Source organism: Molothrus aeneus, chromosome 19 (assembly GCF_037042795.1).
Source record: "Molothrus aeneus isolate 106 chromosome 19, BPBGC_Maene_1.0, whole genome shotgun sequence".
Lineage (NCBI taxonomy): Eukaryota > Metazoa > Chordata > Aves > Passeriformes > Icteridae > Molothrus > Molothrus aeneus.
The window spans coordinates 5,482,640-5,499,837 of record NC_089664.1 but is presented as its reverse complement, the minus strand read 5'-3'; the positions used below and the strand labels follow the sequence as shown (position 1 = coordinate 5,499,837).

Below are 17,198 nucleotides of genomic sequence, written 5' to 3'. Positions count from 1 at the left end.
TTGCTCACCTCTGCAGTATCCACAACACTGTTCAGAGAAGTGAATTTCCCAGAAAAAGCAGAAAGCTCTGCAGTCCAATTATCCCCTTGAAGGAACCTGGCTAATACCATGTCCAAAATAAAGGCTTTTTGTACAAGTTTTTTCATGAAAAACAACGCAGCCAGGAGCTGCCCTTGAAGGTCATTCAGGAGCCACAGCTGGTAGTGCAAGTGGCCTCTGATTTGGTTAACAAAACTTGCTCTGGGGGCCAGACTGGCATTGTTTGTTCCTTATGTCTCCTACTGTAATTCAAGGCTTTTATTCAGCTATAAATCTACTCATAAAGTCTGGGTTTTTGTAATCTGAGCCACAGCTCTCCAGTGGTGTCAGCTGAGATGGGCCCTTGAACTGCAGCCCTGGAGGCTGCTGCCAGCATCCCCTCAGCCCTCTGGAGAGGTTGGGAGTTGTGTTTCACATCACAAGCTGATGAGGAGGTGGGTGAAGCAAGGGCTGCCTGGCTACCTGTGCCTCAAGACCTGGAGGGAATGGGCTGAAATTATTTTTTCATCCAGCAGAAAGCAATCTTGGGGGGGACCTTCTCAATCTACAATTCCCTGACACAGGAGGGTGCAGCCAGGCTCTGCTCCCAGGGAACAAGGGACAGCAGGAGAGGGAATGGCCTCAAGCTGTACCAGGGCATCAGGAGGAATTTCTTCACTGAAAGATTTGTCAAGCACTGGAAGGGGCTGCCCAGGGCAGGTGGTGGAGTCCCCATCCCTGGGAAGGGTCCAAGGGATGACTGGATTGGTGCTCAGTGCTCTGCTCTGGTTAACAAGGGGGGGATTGGTCACAGGTTGGACTTGACCTTGGAGGTCTTCTCCAACCTTAATGATTCTGTGATCTTGTAAAATTCATTTTTGCTAGAGCAGTCACTCCAAAGGCTTAACCCTGAAATACTGCCTGGTAAAGGCAGCTGGACAGAGACAGAGCACCCTGGAGCTCCAGAGGGAGTCACAGAGCTCGCTGCAGCCTTCCCTCTGGCTTCTCTCATTTTCTTCCTTTTTAAGGAAGAGAGATCTTTTCAGTGCTTAATTATGAGCTGAGACTGAATTACTCTCCAGACATGCAGCAGCAGTCTCTTGTTACACTTGCCCATTTTACAATGGCAGGAATGGTGCTGTCCCCCCTTTGGGGCTGGGATAAGGGGTGTATCAGGTGCCTGACAAGTGCTGGGATGTGCTGGAGGCATGGACAGCAATGCCATCTTTGCCACTTCACATTTCCAGGGTGATGAGCTTGCTGAGAAATGAGAAATTGTGACATTTTCTCTGAAAACTAAAAATCCAGGCTGGGTTGGGTTAGCACCCCTTCCCTCTGGCAGGAGGGTAATTTCTCAGTGTCAGAGATGGTGTGCAAACCAAGCTGTGGATGGACACGATCAGGGAGCACTTGCCTGATCCAGAGGCTTTGGGCAGGATCATCTGTCTCACCTGGGCTACCTGGCACTCAGCTGCCAGGAGAACCGGCTGGTCCCTTTTAGCTAAACCCCCTTTTCCTCAGGCTGCGCAGTTCCAGCTCAGTTTCCAGCCTTCTCTAGATCCCAGTTACTCCTGAAATGCTTGGTTTGCTTATTTAAAATAGTCAATGATTGCCCTCTCCTGGCTGGTCTCTCTTACTGCTGCATTGCAGCGCTGTTTTTTGGCAGAGCCAGAGCTCTTTTCCAAGCTCGGTGGGAAGCTCCAGGCTGATTCTCCCAACCCCTGGCTGGATGACTCACACAAAGTGAATCGGGTGCTCGTTCTCTTTTTGCAAACCCCACTTCTCAACTCTTCAGAACCTTCTGCTCTCAAACAACTGGCACCGAATTGTATCTAATTTGAAGGAAACGTTTATTGCCCTGGGTGGGGTCAGTTCCCTGCACTCCCAGGCCAGGGGGTGCCTGGGGCAGGGGATGCTGTGGCTGCAGCCACGGGCTCTGGGTGGGGGCTGCTGCTGCCTTCCGCTGCTTTCGCTTGACACACCTCCTGTCAAAACAACAAAAACAGAGTCAGTGAATCTGCCAAGGTGCCGGCAACAGAGAATTTACTCAAGAAAGAAGGAATTTTCCTCTCCCCTTTTAGCTGATTATGCCTAAGAGGGCTTCCCTGTCCTGTCCAAGGCTCAGACAATGCTTGCCCAGGTGCTCAGCTCCTGCTGGTGCCATTTTCCATGCCTGTGCTGGAAAGAGGAAAAAGTTTCTGGGGCAAAGTTAGGGTACGTGTGCTCTGAAGGAAAGGGGGAACTCAGACTTTGGGGGAAATAAGTAAAAAGCTTGTGCTGCTCAGGCACTCAGCATAGGTTAAGTTCTGTTAATGCCTGCAGATGACACAGGGCTTTGTGAGTTTGCTCCTGTGCTCTGTTCACATCCACCTCCTTCAGCCTGATCACAAAGGGCCCCAAAATGTTTTCTGTGTCTGTTTAGTTGGTTTTTTTTTACTCCTCAGGTGCAGTTGCTTACTTTGGCCAGTCACTGCCAACCCAAATTGCACCAGAACTTGTAAGCACAGACACTCCTGACCAATTCCCCTCATTTTGCCCAAATTTAAATGTGATCCAGAGACTGCAATCCCCCAGTTCACAGCGGCATGCAGTTAATGTAGAGGAGCTGGGCTCTGCCTCCCAGGTGCTGCTTGTTTGCTAAATTGGAGGAGACCTGCCCCAGGTGCAGCCCCATTCCCAGGGTTCCACCCTCTGTCTCTGTCCTCTGTTCCCCTCAACCTGTGGGGCAGTTTGAAAAGCAGCTCTTGAGGCTGGAGAAGTGTTGGGGATAATGTTGGATCCAGCCTGGTGGCTTGGCCTGGGGTTTTGGGCACCTCTGAAAACTCAGAGCCTGCTGATGTGGGTGAGCAGGTGACCAGGACAGAGCAGCAAAGGTAAGATGTTCTTCACCTTCACTTTGCAAACAGGAGTCCCTGTCAAGCTGACTTAAAGTCTGGGTTATTTGCAGGATAAAATGTCTTAAATCAGGTGGCAGAGGTGAGAACTGGACCTGGTTAATGCTTTGGTGGAAAAAATCCCTGGGGGTTCCTGCTCTTTCTGCAGCTTCTGGGGACAGCTGGTCCTTGCTAGGGAGCAAACCCAGGGGTTTCAAGGCAAAATCAGTAACTTCAGGGCAAAAATCCCTCGCCTATTTCCCCCTGGCAGGGGTAGGCAGGCTGTTACCAGGGCTGCCAGAGGAGATGCTCAGTGCAGGCATTTGCTCCAGGGCTGCTATTTCAAACCTCAGCTGAAGCAAGCCTGTGATGATTTAATCCTCTAAATAACTTCCAACACCTTGAAAACGTGTCTGAGAGCCCAGTTTGGCAGCTGGGGGTGCAGCTGGGCTCTCGCAGCCCTGCCTGGAGCTGGTTTTGGTGGCCCAGGGTGCTCGGTACCGTTTTCCAGGGCGCGTACACGATCTGCTCCGCCCTCAGCCCCAGGCACCCGGCGTGCTGCTCAAATTCCTCCCGGTCTGCTGTGCTTATGCTCAGGTTCCTGGCTGGAGAAGGATTTGTCAGGGGTTAGACATGGACTGGTGGCCTCGGCACAGCCCTTTGTGTCCCTGTCCCTGCTGCTCCCCTTCCCCACCAGTGCTTGCAGTGGATGTGCTCTGTGTGGGGGTCTCTCACCCCCATGGTGAACACACCTGAACAAAACCAACCCTGAGCATCCCTTGTTTAACCCTCTCCCAAAAAGCTCTGGTCCTGCATGCTTAAAGGGGTTGCAGGATGGTTTGATACTCCTGGGGTGTCAGGAGAGACCAAGGTGGAATATGGAGGCAGTTTTCTATATGTGTCTTCAAAAGCAACTGCAAGGTGATGGGGAGCCTTATCAGGATCAAAACTGCTGCTTTATGGGTTTGTGGTTAAATCTGATCAGCCTTAGCACTGCAAAGCCACGTGCTCTGCCTGGGAGGTAAATACTGAAACATCATGGTTGGCTTGAAAGTGTTGAGATTTTACAATTATATCAATGCTGAATTGTATTTGCTTCCTGTTCTTTAAATATTTATGCTGTAAGTGGGTTTGGTCTTTAACTTGCTTTTCCTGTTCTGCCAAGAGATGTGGGGTTTAATGGGGTTTGCAAATCCCATGACCCCTGGAGCGTTGGTCACTGACTCTTGGTGAGACCAAGCTGCTGTATGGTTTTAGTTGATAACTTTGTGTGGGTGTGCCATGATAGCTTTAAATGACTTTAGGATGGAGTTTCATACCATAGAGATACTGCCCCAAGTATGTCCTTTCCCTCTGCATTTGGTACTGGATGAGTAAAAGGTTTTCAGAGCTCATGTTCATCAGCATCCCCTCAGTTTGCTGGGTCGTGGCTTGGAGAGAACAGACACAGAGAGAACACAATAACTCAGATTTGCAGTGCTGCAGCAGCAATAAACTCCAGCCCAGCTGTGGCAGTATCAGTGGTCCCTGGGATTCAACCTTCAGTAGCAGGTGAGGAAAAATGTCCTGAAATAGGGTGATTTTTTTGGCTCTTGGCTTGTATAAATTGCATTTCTTAAAAATGGGGCTGGGGTGTGAAAGAGCCAAAGTCCCCCAGCTCCTGTCCTGCTGTTGGAATGTCTCAGTGATGGGGGGTGTTGGGACTCAGGGTGTGAGTGTGTCCCAGGGGGCTGCAATTCCCACCCCAGACTGGCTCACCCCACTTCCTCAGCAAGGAGGAAGAGCTCAGAACAAGAGGCTTCATTAATTCCTGAAACCTGCCCTGGGTGTTCCCTCCTGCCCGCAGGGGATTGTGCAATACTTCACAAACAGGATGGTGTTCTCCGGCAGGGACGGGAGCAGGCTGGCTCCTGGCACAGCATTGCTCTGGGGTTTATGTGCCTGCACAGCAGGGCTGGGACCCCTGGGCTGCCCCAGGAGCAGAGTTTCTGAGTTTCTGAGCAGGAGCAGAGTTTCTTCAGCTGTTCATTTCTAAAATAGTAATGTTCTGGATGCTGTTATACAGGAACCATAATATTAGTATTTTTTTCTTATTTTTGTGACCAATCTGTTTTGTTTTGCTTAAAGCTAACAAAGTTATTAATTTCTTTAAAGCACTCATCAAAACCTTCATCAAATTACCTTCATTTCTGTGGTTTCTGACACAAAGTGCTTACCTGAAAGCATAAAGCAGCTGTGCCTACATTTATGGATATTAGAAAGGCTAGTAAGACATAAAAGCTAAGTTACAGCACCAATACTAGTAAGGCTAATACCTAAAATTACTACAATAGCAAATAAACGAGCAGTATAACCAACTGATCCCTGTGTTGCTATTGCAGTAATCTAAAATTACTACAATAGCAAATAAATGAGCAGTATAACCAACTGATCCCTGTGTTAGCCTCACAATATGCTTAACAGGATTTCCCCCTTGCAGTCCCATCAGGTACACAGCTCTGGGGTATCACACTTCTGGGCTGAGTCCCCCTATCCCCTTTATTCCTGGTGCCCCAGGGGCAGGAATAACCTGGGTGCCCCCTGCTTTGGAGCCCACCGAGGCTTCAGACAGGCAGAGACTCTGGAATAAAATACATCAGATAATGTAAAACAGGGAAATGGGCCCTTTGTGTGTCTCAATCCGTGTGAAACCATGGGCTGGGTGTTAACCCCTTCCGTGCTGCTCACCGTTCTTCACCAGCGTGGCGTTACCAGCAGTGACTTCCAGGTAGGTGAGGTTGTTGGTAAAACATTGGTCCCCCCTGGAGAGAGAGGGGAAGGGGGTGATGCCGTTGTGTGGAGCGAGCAGCAAAGCCCCAGCCCTGCCCCGGGCACCTGCCACCTCCTCCTCGGGGTTAATTTCTCTCACTGTTAAAATCAAGGCGTTTCTCTCCCTCCAGTGGCAGCTCATGGTCCCAGCCTTGCCATTGTTCCCCCGCCCCTTGGTGGTCAAACGTTTTCCACCCTGAAATAACCGAAACCTCAAAGCGCTGCCTGTGTTGGCACAGAAAAATTCATCCCCTGAAATTCTGACCCTGTGGGGGAGCAGCTTTTGGTGCCTGGCAGGGTCAGCAGCCACGGCACAGGGACTTCTGCAAAGTTCTCCTCCCCTGGAAAGGTCTTCTCTTGCCTGCAGGGCTTGGTGCCTGTGAGACCTCTGTGCCCTGCAAAACTTGTCTGAACCTGCGGCCTGCTGAAATAAATGAGGAAATAAAGGGGATGAGGGCGAGGGTGCACAGAGCAGGCAGGAGCGACTCCTTTTGGAGAAACCAATCTGAAACCGTGCTCGCACCTTGCGCAGGAAGATTTTAGGGCTGTAGCAGAGAGGGGCTGGGTTGAGGGCACGGGGACCGCATCTTACACGGCCACGAAGTGGCTGATGAGCAGCTCCTGCCCGCCGGGCCCGGGCTCCAGGCGCAGCAAGGCGTGGTCGATGAGCAGCATCTCCACTTGGTGCTGGGGGAACTGGGCAGCCCCTGCCACGTACAGCCAGGTCCCCGGCAGCTGTGGGGAGGGAGGGGACAGGTGGGTTTGCAGGAGGAACCCTGAGATTTCCACCCTCCCCGTGGCAAAATTGATAGCGCTGCTAGCTCTCGGATATCCTGCCAGGGCTCTTGCGTTGGCAGCGATAAGGTGAAATATTTGCAAATGAACTGGGGAAAGAAAAAAATAGCTGGGTGTGGGGGTTGGGAGGGGTGCTGGCACCGGCTGCGGTGCGGCAGGGACAGGACAGCCCGGCTTTGTCGCGGGGGATTTGCACCCAGAAATGCCCAGCCCACCCGCCTTCTTTCGAGGTCACTGCTGAGAACCTGAGAAAATTGGGTCATTCCGGGTGTTTTGGACATTAAACATTTCCCGTTTGCTGCAGGTGTTTCACCGATAGCGCCTCGGCAGATGCGCTGGGGGAGCAGAGGGCGCCCGGTGGGGCCGTGCCCCGTCCCGGGGGGCGCACGGTGGGGTTGTTCCCTTTCCCGGGGCACACGGTGGAGTTGTGCCCTTTCCCAGGGGCCAGCGAGGCTGAGCAGAGCCCCGGGGCCGGCAGCAGCGGGGGCAGCCCCAGCCCCGTGTTTCTCCCCTACCTTGGAGGCCGTGGCGCTGTCCGGGCGCTGCGCTCCGCAGGGCAGCGCGGCCGCGGGCAGCAGCGCTGCCAGCCCCAGGATGGCCACGAGTGCCGGGCCCATGGCTGTGCGAGCCCTGCACGGACAGACAGGCGGACACACAGGCGCTGCTGGCTCCGCTGGGAGGGGACAGGATGTGCCCGGCCGGATCTGCCCCTGTGTCGCAAGCGGTGCCCGGGATGAGCCTCGGGCTTGGCGCTCGCCCCGGCCGGGATGCGGCTGCGGTAGGAGCGGGCGGCTGGGCATTGTAAATCAAAGGGGAGAGAGAATGATGCATCTGACTCCATCATCAGAAGGCTAATTAATTACTTTATTATGCTATACTGTGTACCTTGTACCTGAACTGAATCTGCCCTGCACTCGCTCTTGCTCACACTGCTCAGAACTGCACTCATCATCTCCGATTCTCTCCTCACTCTCCCGTGGCAGTCCCACACACAGACACTTCTTGGCCCTGACAGGCCAAGAGGACAAAACATCCTCACTTTGGGTAAACTATCTCCATATTGCATTCTACTTTGTCACAACACAGGCACAGCAAGCGAGATAAGCATCGTGTTTTCCTCCTTCTCTGCTCGTCTCACAGCTTCTCTCTGCTCAGAGGGCATGTGAATGCCACAGCTGGTGATGCAGTTACTGCATTTAAAACTCCAGCCTGCCCTAAATCTGCCCATTTTCCCCCGTGAGCAGCTGCTGTAGTCACCTCTTGCTCTGCTGTTGAGATGTGCAATCCTCCCAGTGCTGGTTTGGCTGCAGACCCCCCCATCCCAATCTCAGCCAAAGCCCAAGGGTGTCACAGACATATTTTATGAAAAATCCTTTTGCCAGGATCTTTTCTCCTGAGAAGCTTCAGCTTCTCCATGTTTTGCTGCTTTGGAATGTGATTTGGAGAATTGTTTACCCAGCATGTGAAATTGTTTTTACTTGATGACCAATGACAGCCACCTGTGTCGAGGCTGGGAGCAGTCACAAGATTTTATTATCATTCCATTCCTTTCTATTCCTTGCTAGCCTTCTGATGAAATCCTTTTTCCTGTTCTTTTAGTGTAGCTTTAATATATCGTTTTCTTTTAATATAATATATATAATAAAATAATTAATCAGCCTTCTGAAACATGGAGTCAAGATTCTCATCTCTCCCCTTGTTGGGGTTGCCTGCAATTCCACACAAGGGGGCTTTGAAGAGAAGGTGCTTTTGCTCTCCTTGGCATTAAAAGTGGTGTTTAGGGGCTTCAGGGGTCACCCCTGTGCTGTTGGACACATCCCCAGTGCAGCTCCTGCCCCTCCCTGTCCTGCTGCTGTCCCTGTGTGTCAGACAGGCAGGTCCTGTTTCTCTGGCATTTGGGGTGCCTTTTCCTCTCTGAGCCTCCCTGAACGCTTTGGTCTGGCTCTGGGGGATGGTTTTTCCCATCCACTCCCCTTTCCCCTCCTCAGGGACACCTGGGGAAGGTGCAGTGTCACCTCTTGTCACTGCAGCTGTACTGGGAAAGATGTGAACAAGAAATTGTTATCCTCTTGATTTCTCAGCCAAGCCAATTTACTTAAAGAAGAGATGGGTTTGGAAAAGTAGAAACGAATTCTATGCTGGCAGGTAATTGCTCTTCCCTGCTAAAACATCTATGCCTGGATGATTTTATCTGAGAGTAAAGTTAGCTTTCCTTATGCTAAAATAAGAGTCCTTGTCACTGATTTCCTATTCACTGGGCTGTTACTCTCAAAGGGTCAGTATTTGCAATGATTTAGTACAAGACAAAAAAAAAAAAAAAAAAGACACAGTTTGTGTCCACTGCATGAATTTTACTTTTTTAACTTTATGGGGATTTCTTCTGGAAATTACCCTTGATAGGATAACTTGATGGTGTGTTAGCCCCAGCCAAATGCTGTATGATGCAGCTGCTTGTTCAGTTGCCCCACACTCCTCTGCAGTGGGATAAGGAGAATCAGAAAAAGCTAAAAAATTGTAGTTTGAGATGAGATTGGTGTAGATGGAGCCTGGTGGGGTTTGGCTCGAAAATGGAGGGTGGGGATGCTCAGGTGCTGGGAGTGCTATGGTGGGGGAGGCTCGGGGGGCTTGGCAGGTTTGTGTGTCACCCTGAGGGCTGGGGGCTCATGTCCCAATGTCCTGAGGCTGGGAGGGTCCCCTGCCACCCCAGAGCTGGCATGAGGGCTGTGCCTCTGTGCCCACTGCCACGCTTGGCCCTGGCTGGGTTTTGTCTGGAGCATTTCACAGCCCTGGGTGGGTTTGGAGAATGCAGCACCATGGGCAGGGCAGGCAGGAGGGTGTCCCAGAGGAGATGGAGCAGGAACAGCCAGTGGGTGAAACACAGGAGTTTATTTTGGGCTCAGCTGAGAACAGTGAAACTGGGTGAAAACCAAAACATGGACAGGAAAAATAGGATAAGAGGTTCTGAGGCTGTGCTGAGCCTGGAGGAGGATGAGGATGGAGCAGCTGACCCGGTCCATGGGGTTACCCCAGCTGAGGATCTGCATTGTCTTCATCCCCAGGCAGGGGACAGGCGTGCTGGGGGAGAGAGGAGAGATGAGCTCCTGGGGGAGAGGAGAGATCAGCTCCTGGGACAGAGGAGAGAGCAGCTCCTGGGACAGAGGAGAGAGCAGCTCCTGGGACAGAGGAGAGATGAGCTCCTGGGGGAGAGAAGAGATGAGCTCCTGGGGGAGAGGAGAGATGAGCTCCTGGGGGAGAGGAGAGAGCAGCTCCTGGGGGAGAGGAGAGATGAGCTCCTGGGGGAGAGGAGAGATGAGCTCCTGGGGGAGAGGAGAGATGAGCTCCTGGGGGAGAGAAGAGATGAGCTCCTGGGGGAGAGGAGAGAGCAGCTCCTGGGACAGAGGAGAGATCAGCTCTGGGACAGAGGAGAGAGCAGCTCCTGGGGGAGAGCAGAGATGAGCTCCTGGGACAGAGGAGAGATCAGCTCCTGGGGCTCACCCCAACCCCAGGAATGGCTGGGGCAGGGGCCCGAGGGGGAGTGGGGATGCACAGCAGGGGAAGCTGTGCTGGGGGGTCTAAACTCACATCCCCCCAGAGCCCCATCCCAGCTGGGAACAGAGCCTGGCCTGGGGCTCACCCGGCCCGGGAGGGGTTTGTACCTCTGTGGAAGCGTAGAACACCTCCTGCTCAGTGAAGCCCAGGCACTGCAGGTGGGCTTTGAACTCCTCCAAGTGCTCCTTGCTCACGTTGGGTGTCCTTGCTGTCAGAGAAATGGAAAGGGAGGGAAGGAAATGGAGTTTTAGGGTTGCTTTGCTCCTGGGTGATCCCTGCAGTGCAGATGGGGAGCTCACTGCCTGCCCTCATCTTTCCCCTCTCTGTACAAGGGGAAAAGGGGTTTATTGCCCTGCTTGTGAGCACTGGAGATGTCCATGCCCCTTGATCTGTCCCTGGGGAAGCATCTGCTCACCTGAGAGACTCAGATTTGGGGAGTCAATGTTGATGTGGTTCAGGATCAGCAGGTCTTTGTCACTTTGGATCAGTCTGGCCATGGAAGCCACCCCGTTATCATCAACTGGGAGAGATGGAGACAGTCAGATTTCCCCACTGGTCAGGATCCACCCCATGCTGAGCCTCATCTGCTTCCATCCTTGCCACTCATCCCAGTGGGGGCCACTCTGGTCCCACAGTGCTGCCATAGATGTGCTGTGTGGTGGAAGAAATTTTTTTTCTCCACCTCCAGACACGATTTTAGGTGCAAAAGGCTCAGGGTGTCACATACTGGGGGGAGAAGCAGGAGGGTTCAAGGGCTGGCTGACTCCCCCATTATCCCACCCCATTATCCCACCCCATTATCCCACCCCATTATCCCACCCCATTATCCCATCCCCACCCCATTATCCCATCCCATCCCAGTGGAGCTTTACCATGCACCAGGGTGGAATTCTCGTGGAAGACCTGGATCTTGCTGAAGTTCCTCACCACACAGGTCTCATTCCTGTGGGGCAGAGAGGTCAGAGGGAGCAAACACCCCCCAGCTTGCCCCAGCCAAACCTGAGGGACTTGGAACATGAGCAGGGCTGTAGAGCTTCCATAAATGTGGCACAGCTGCTCTCCAGCCCTGAATTTGTGGGGTGTCTCAGCCCAGAGGGTGGAAATGCCCCTGGGGATGGGGGAGCCAGATCAGGGCATGGATCCCTGTCCTTACATCCTTATGATTTCAGTGATGTTGAGCTCGTCCTTGTGGCTGCCAGGAGAGAAGGAAAAAGCCTCAAATGTCACCGCTCTCAGCTCTGCCAGGTGAGGGGGGTACCTGGAGGCACCAGCAATGTAGAACCACTGTCCCAGGAGCTGCAGAGGGGAGCAGAGAGGGGGAGTTGGAGGGGCTGTGCCAGGCTCACCCCCAGGCACCCCGTGAGGGAGAGCAGAGGCTGTGTCTGATGTCCCAGGCCAGGAGCAGGTGTAGGCACTGCCCTGGGTAGGGGTCCCTGGGCTTTGTCCCCTTCCTGTTAAGGCACTGCTCCAGCTCTCAACATGGCCAGTTCTTTCTGCAATGCTGTTTCTCCTGCTCCAGGCCAGGCTGTCATTGCTTTCCTCCCATTAAAAGCTCCCGAGGGATTAAATTCTGTTTATGCAGTGAAGGGTTTGCGGATGGAGACTCGTGACCTGAGCCACCACCACTTGAAGGACTTAAAATAGAGTGGTGAGGCATTGGGATGGTGCTGCCCAGCCTGGTTTGCTGGGAGATGGAAGCAGGAACCCCCCAGAAGTGCCTGGTCATGAGATGATGGGTGCAGAGCTCAAGGCTTCACCCCTTCCCTGTGCAGCAGCTGGGATCTTTTTTAGGAAAACAAGCATGGACAGGCAATGAGCTAAACACTGAGCTGCCAATGGTTCTCCCATGACCTCCTCCTGTGTCCATAAGGGCTGGGGGCTGACAGGAAAGGAGAGGATGGTGCCTTGGCTGAGGCAGGGCTTACCTGAGGGATGGTGGTGCTGTTGAAGGTGATGGGGACGAGCGAGGTGCAGCTCTGGGGCTCGCTGGCCAGGGCCAGGGGCAGCCCCAGGAGGAGGGCGAGGGTGGCCAACATCTCCTGGCTGTCCAGGAGGATGCTCCTGCTCTGCCAGCTCAGCTCTGTCCCTTATATAGGGCTGCAGCAAGGCCGGACATCCCCAGCACCGGCGTCCCTGTTCCGCTGCTGGGCTGTTTGCTCAGGCATGAAGCAACAGCAGGTGGAGGAAATCCAACTTGCAAAATCTTGGATTTCTCCAGCACAAAAGGAGGAAACACCCCCCTCTTGCCCCAACCTCATGCTTCCCCAGTGCAGGCTTTTGTTCTCAGAAACTGCAATTAATTTTGTGGGTGCCTGGCAAAGCGCTCAGCAGCCTCAGGTGTGTTTGGAGACCTCGGGGACACTGAGGGCAGCAGGACATGGCATTCCCCCCCAGGGCAAAGAAACCCTGATGGAGATGGCTGGCAGCTCTGGGAGCTTTGTTCCACACTCACCTGGTGGCACATGGGGCTTGCACAAGGGCTCAGGTGTGCCCGTGTAGGGCAGGGGCCATGGGGGGTTCCTTGGGGGAGTCCATGGGGTGGGGGCCGTGGCCAAGAGGCAGGGAACCCATCAGTGCAGTGGGCTCTGACCTTTTAAAACCATAAATTGGGCTCAGACCTTTTAAAAACCATAAATTACAACTTCTTTAAATGCAGCATCTCCCTGTCTAACAGCGCCGTGCAGCTCCTCTAATGTTGGCATCATAATCGGGCGTGGTGATTAATTAATTAATTAATTAATTAAACAGATTTGCCTTCACCCTTCTGCCCTCATCAGCCGCTCCGTGCTCGGGGAGGGGACAATCGCCAATCACCAGCCGGGCTCTGGCGGTGCCGGGAAGGGCCGAGCGGGGCCGGGCAGACGCGGCTCTGCCCCTTCCCGCTGCCGCTGTCGCAATCTGCCCCGGCCAAGGCAGCTCTGCTGCTTTTTGACCCCCAAAAACCAGTTTTGTTTTCCTTTTGCTTCCTTCTTTCCATTTGCTGCTCGCTTTTTTTTGCCCCCTCCGCCTGCTGTTGCCCTCGTCTTTCCCCTTTTCTCTCCCTTAGTTTTCCCCCTCGTCCTTTCCCCCACCCCAACTTTTTTCTTTTTTCTTTTTTCTTTTTTCTTTTTTCTTTTTTCTTTTTTCTTTTTTCTTTTTTCTTTTTTCTTTTTTCTTTTTCCCTTTCCTTTCCCCTTTCCTTTCCCCTTTCCTTTCCCCTTTCCTTTTCCCCTTTCCTTTTCCCCTTTCCTTTTCCCCTTTCCTTTTCCCCTTTCCTTTTCCCCTTTCCTTTTCCCCTTTCCTTTTCCCCTTTCCTTTTCCCCTTTCCTTTTCCCCTTTCCTTTTCCCCTTTCCTTTTCCCCTTTCCTTTTCCCCTTTCCTTTTCCCCTTTCCTTTCCCCTTTCCTTTCCCCTTTCCTTTCCCTTTATTCCCCCCCCCCTTTCCTCCCTTTTTCCTTCCCTTTTCTTCTTTCCCCCCTACTCTTGCTCCCCAGCACGGTGGCAGGATGGGTACATAGGGACAGGGATGTGTCACAGCAGTTGGGAGCCAAGGGGATCCCAATTTTGTGCATTTGGCATCACAGGAAGGTTTGGGGTGTGGGTTTGGCTCCTCAGATCATTTAGGGAAACCCCTGGGAAATGGGGTGTTTCTGCACCTCTTGCCCACCTAGTTTCTTATGAAGAAAACAAAAAAAAACCAAACAATTGCAGTCCTGTTCCATTGCCTCAGTTTTAAATATTTATTTAAAGTTAAAAAAAAAAGGAAAAAGAAAAGGAGAAAAAAAAAAAAGCTTTAAGGAGAACAAATGGTAACTGCAGCCTTGAGAAAACACAAAACCAATGGCATGGGATGAGAAATGGAGGGATCTGGAGTATGGGGGGGTTGCAGGGGGGCAGTGAGTGATGGGTGGTGGTGATTCTGGCCTGGGGATGAGGTATTTCTGGCAGGGGCTGCGTGGAGGGCGAGGTATTAGGGACAGATCCTGTTAACCTTTTCTGATGGTGATTGGGAACCAACCAGCAGGCAGTAGTGACAAAAAACAACAGCAACAAAAAAAATACACAAAGAGAGACTCACAGATAATTTTTTTCCCCTCAAAAAAATAAAATCCATAGTCCGTATGAGACATGAAAACTCCAAACAGGCACTGAAGAGTTTCTGATACAGTACAGCTCTGATTACATCAATATTATTCCTTATATAGAATTAAAGATTACCATAATTATCCTCTTTAAAAAAATTCCTCCAAATTTACATATAGAGACTAAATTTCTACAAAACTTAACAGAACAAAACCCTTGCAAGCTTGGCTGGGTTCTGAAACAAGGTACCATCATGTCAGTCTTGACAGAGGGGCCGAGGGAAGAGTTCAGAGCTGGGTTTGAACGTGAGCTTAGTCCAGGGAGTCCTGTGGGCAACTCAGTACAGCCCAACCCAACCAACTCCAAAGGAGCTCTCTGAGGCTCAACACTTCCAGATGAGCTGTGTCCCTCACTCCCCTCCCAAAGCAGTGAAGTGCTGATGAACAAAAAAACCAAATTTGCTTGTAAATTATCCCGTAAGTGATGTTGGCTGTGGTGTGAGTTGTGTTATTGACACCCATGGCCACTGAAGGATCCCTTTTAAGGTGGCTGTTTCTCTGATTTAACTGTAGAACATAATCTGCTCTCTTCCCAGAGAGATGATTCTATGGGGCTTTTATTTTTGGGTCTGTGGCAAGACATTGTAGCACCTTCACAACCTTAAATAAAGTCATATATATAAAATAACACACTTTTTTAAGAGCACCAGAGATTTCACAGTGAGAGGTAGAAACAAATCAGATGAGCCCATTCCCTCTCTCTATTTTAGCACCAATCTCTTCCCCTCTCCTCTTTCCATTCCCCCTTCTTTGCTTCCTGACTCTCCCCTATTCCAACACCACACCTTGAGAGGGAGTCTTGATTAAACTCATGGAAGGAGGAACTTGGCTTTTTTTTTTTTCCTTTTTTTTTTTTTTCCTTTTTCTTTTTGCTTTAAATAATATAATATATATATTTTGTTTCTTCTAATATTGCACATCAAAATGCTTCCTGTACACAGAGCAGCCAGATTCAACTTGCAGCTCCGCCTGGGAGACCTGATGCAGCTCGTGGCTGTCCAGAAGGCAACAAGCTCTGAGAGGGAAGCTCTATTTTTTTTTTTTAATAATGTTTTTTTTCCAATGGAAAGAACATTTGGTAACTCAGGAACCAGACAAAAATGGGTGGGTGGGTGGATAGGGGGGGAAAAGAACAAAAAAACCCCATGCGCTGCAAGGCGCTTGAGGTTTGTCTCAATGTTTTCTTTGGTCATGGAAAAAGCTTTGTGTGTGTGGAACCACAACACCCAGCCCCCTGATCCCTTTGCACTGCTCACTCCTGACTGATGCCTGCTTCCCCCACGTCCTTGTTCCTCCTCCTTTTTCAACAACTGGCTGAGTTCAGTAGATCACGGGCTCTTGGAGACCTCGAGCCAAGGCTGGAGCAGGAGTTGGCCCAAAAGGCACAGCCCAGCTGTCCCTGCTGCAGAGAGGGGCAGAGAGAGCCCCTGTGAGGACAGGCCAGGGTGGGGTTGGAGCTCAGAGCCTGGTCCCACAGCTTGGTTCAGAGGAAGCAGACGGGGCCAACCTCGAGGTGATACTGCTGTCCTGGCTGGGAGGGGGGCAGGTTCTGGATGCTGACAATTGGCAGCTGCTGAGGGTCCTGGGTCCGGAAGGAAAAGAGGGTCCTGTGCCAGCGTCCATCCTTGATCTGCACGGGGAGGGGCGAGACATTAACTGAAATCTCAGCTCCTCTCAAGTCTCTAAATTCCTTAAGGTTTGAGATAAGCTTTATTGGAGTTGATTAAAATAAATGGGTAGGCCTTGTAGAGTTAGTATGAGTAAGAGTTAGTAGTTAACTAATAATTGATTGCTTGTCAACACAATGTTTGGTTAGCTGGGTTTATAATGAAGAATATAGAAACTTTATAAATAGCTTTTAGGAACATAAGACAATTGTAGGCCTCCTCTGTTCTGAAACAAATTGAAGATGGGGAATGGGAGTTCTACCAAGGGTTCATTTGTCAGATTTGCATTGAAAAGGTAGAAAGGTAAAACTGAGCTTGGGTGGTACCACCAAGACAAACTCCTAATGCTGTGAGCCTGAATGCAGCCCTGCATCTCCTGACTCTGTGTGGCACCAGACCAGAGCCAGGGTCACCATCCATGGGGAGCCATTCCCCCTTCTGCCATTTAACTGCTGCTATCCATGACAAGTAACTTCAAAAATTCATCTTTTGCTTTCTATTTGAAGGCTATCTGCTTCAGAGGAGCTGCATATCTTCCTGAACTGGAAAATTAACGGTAAACCTGACCCTTCTCCCTTGTAGGATAAACAGCACAGGTGTTACTGGAGCCCCAGAGTGGGCTCTTGTGGTATTTGCAGGGGTCCCCAGGCCGAGGTGAGAGATGAGTGAATCTGACTCCATGTTCTTAGAAGGCTAATTTATTATTCTATTCTATTCTATTCTGAAAGGATACAGACAGAAGGCTTAACAAGAATGATCATGAAAAACTCGTTACTGACTCCTCAGAGTCCAACACAGCTGATGGCGATTGGTCATTAAGTAAAAACAATTCACATGAAACCAATCAAACATGCACCTGCTGATAAACAATCTCCAGCCACATTCCAAAGCAGCAAAACAGGGAGAAGCAAATGAAATAATGTTTTTTTTTTTCTCTGAGGCTTCTCATCCTCCCAGGAGAAGAAACCATGGCAAAGGGATTTTTCAGAAAATATGACAGTGACAGGCTCTGGCATTTCTCTCCACTCATTTTTTCCCTCTCTCACAGCAACATACCTTGCAATCATCAGCTGCCACTTCTGGCCTGAGCTGCCCGGTGGCCTGGAACACCTGCCCGTTCCAGGCCCTGAAGCGCAGGGCGCGCTCCGAGGGGCTGTCGGAGGAGCCCTCCCTCCACACTGAGGTGTTCAGGCAGTGGATGGTGATGTGCTGCACCACCTCCGAGCTCAGCAGCCTCAGGAAGTTCATCTGGACCCTCCCGATGTCGAAATCCAGCTGGAAGGTGACAGAGAGGTCATGGGGACACCCTGCAGAGGGGCTGAGGGGAGCAGGGTTAGCAAAGGTGGGGAGCAAAGGGGGTCCCTGTCC

The 17,198-nt window shown here is 51.4% G+C and overlaps 3 protein-coding genes across 3 annotated transcripts in view; all 3 read right to left on the bottom strand.

Moving 5' to 3' along the window:
* Positions 1-1,886: 1,886 nt before the first annotated feature.
* LOC136564842 (alpha-1-acid glycoprotein-like) lies at positions 1,887-7,116 on the bottom strand. Its single transcript, XM_066563127.1, has 6 exons — positions 7,010-7,116; positions 6,292-6,434; positions 5,619-5,692; positions 4,211-4,321; positions 3,393-3,496; positions 1,887-2,003 (listed from the first exon to the last, which is right to left on the bottom strand). The coding sequence occupies exons 1-6, from the start codon at positions 7,109-7,111 to the stop codon at positions 1,887-1,889; spliced, it is 651 nt and encodes a 216-aa protein (XP_066419224.1). The 5' UTR covers positions 7,112-7,116.
* Positions 7,117-9,370: 2,254 nt separating this feature from the next.
* Positions 9,371-13,059, bottom strand: LOC136564772 (alpha-1-acid glycoprotein-like). Its single transcript, XM_066563032.1, has 6 exons — positions 11,969-13,059; positions 11,197-11,339; positions 10,916-10,986; positions 10,459-10,563; positions 10,151-10,251; positions 9,371-9,569 (listed from the first exon to the last, which is right to left on the bottom strand). The coding sequence occupies exons 1-6, from the start codon at positions 12,077-12,079 to the stop codon at positions 9,516-9,518; spliced, it is 585 nt and encodes a 194-aa protein (XP_066419129.1). The 5' UTR covers positions 12,080-13,059; the 3' UTR covers positions 9,371-9,515.
* A 1,021-nt stretch (positions 13,060-14,080) lies between these two features.
* Positions 14,081-17,198, bottom strand: part of COL27A1 (collagen type XXVII alpha 1 chain) — a 144,937-nt gene continuing 141,819 nt past the window's right edge. The window contains exons 60-61 of the mRNA XM_066562636.1: positions 16,887-17,105; positions 14,081-15,793 (exon numbers count right to left, since the gene is read on the bottom strand). Coding sequence (XP_066418733.1) covers positions 15,647-15,793; positions 16,887-17,105 — 366 coding nt within the window. The 3' untranslated portion in view covers positions 14,081-15,646. The remainder of the gene's footprint in view (positions 15,794-16,886; positions 17,106-17,198) is intronic.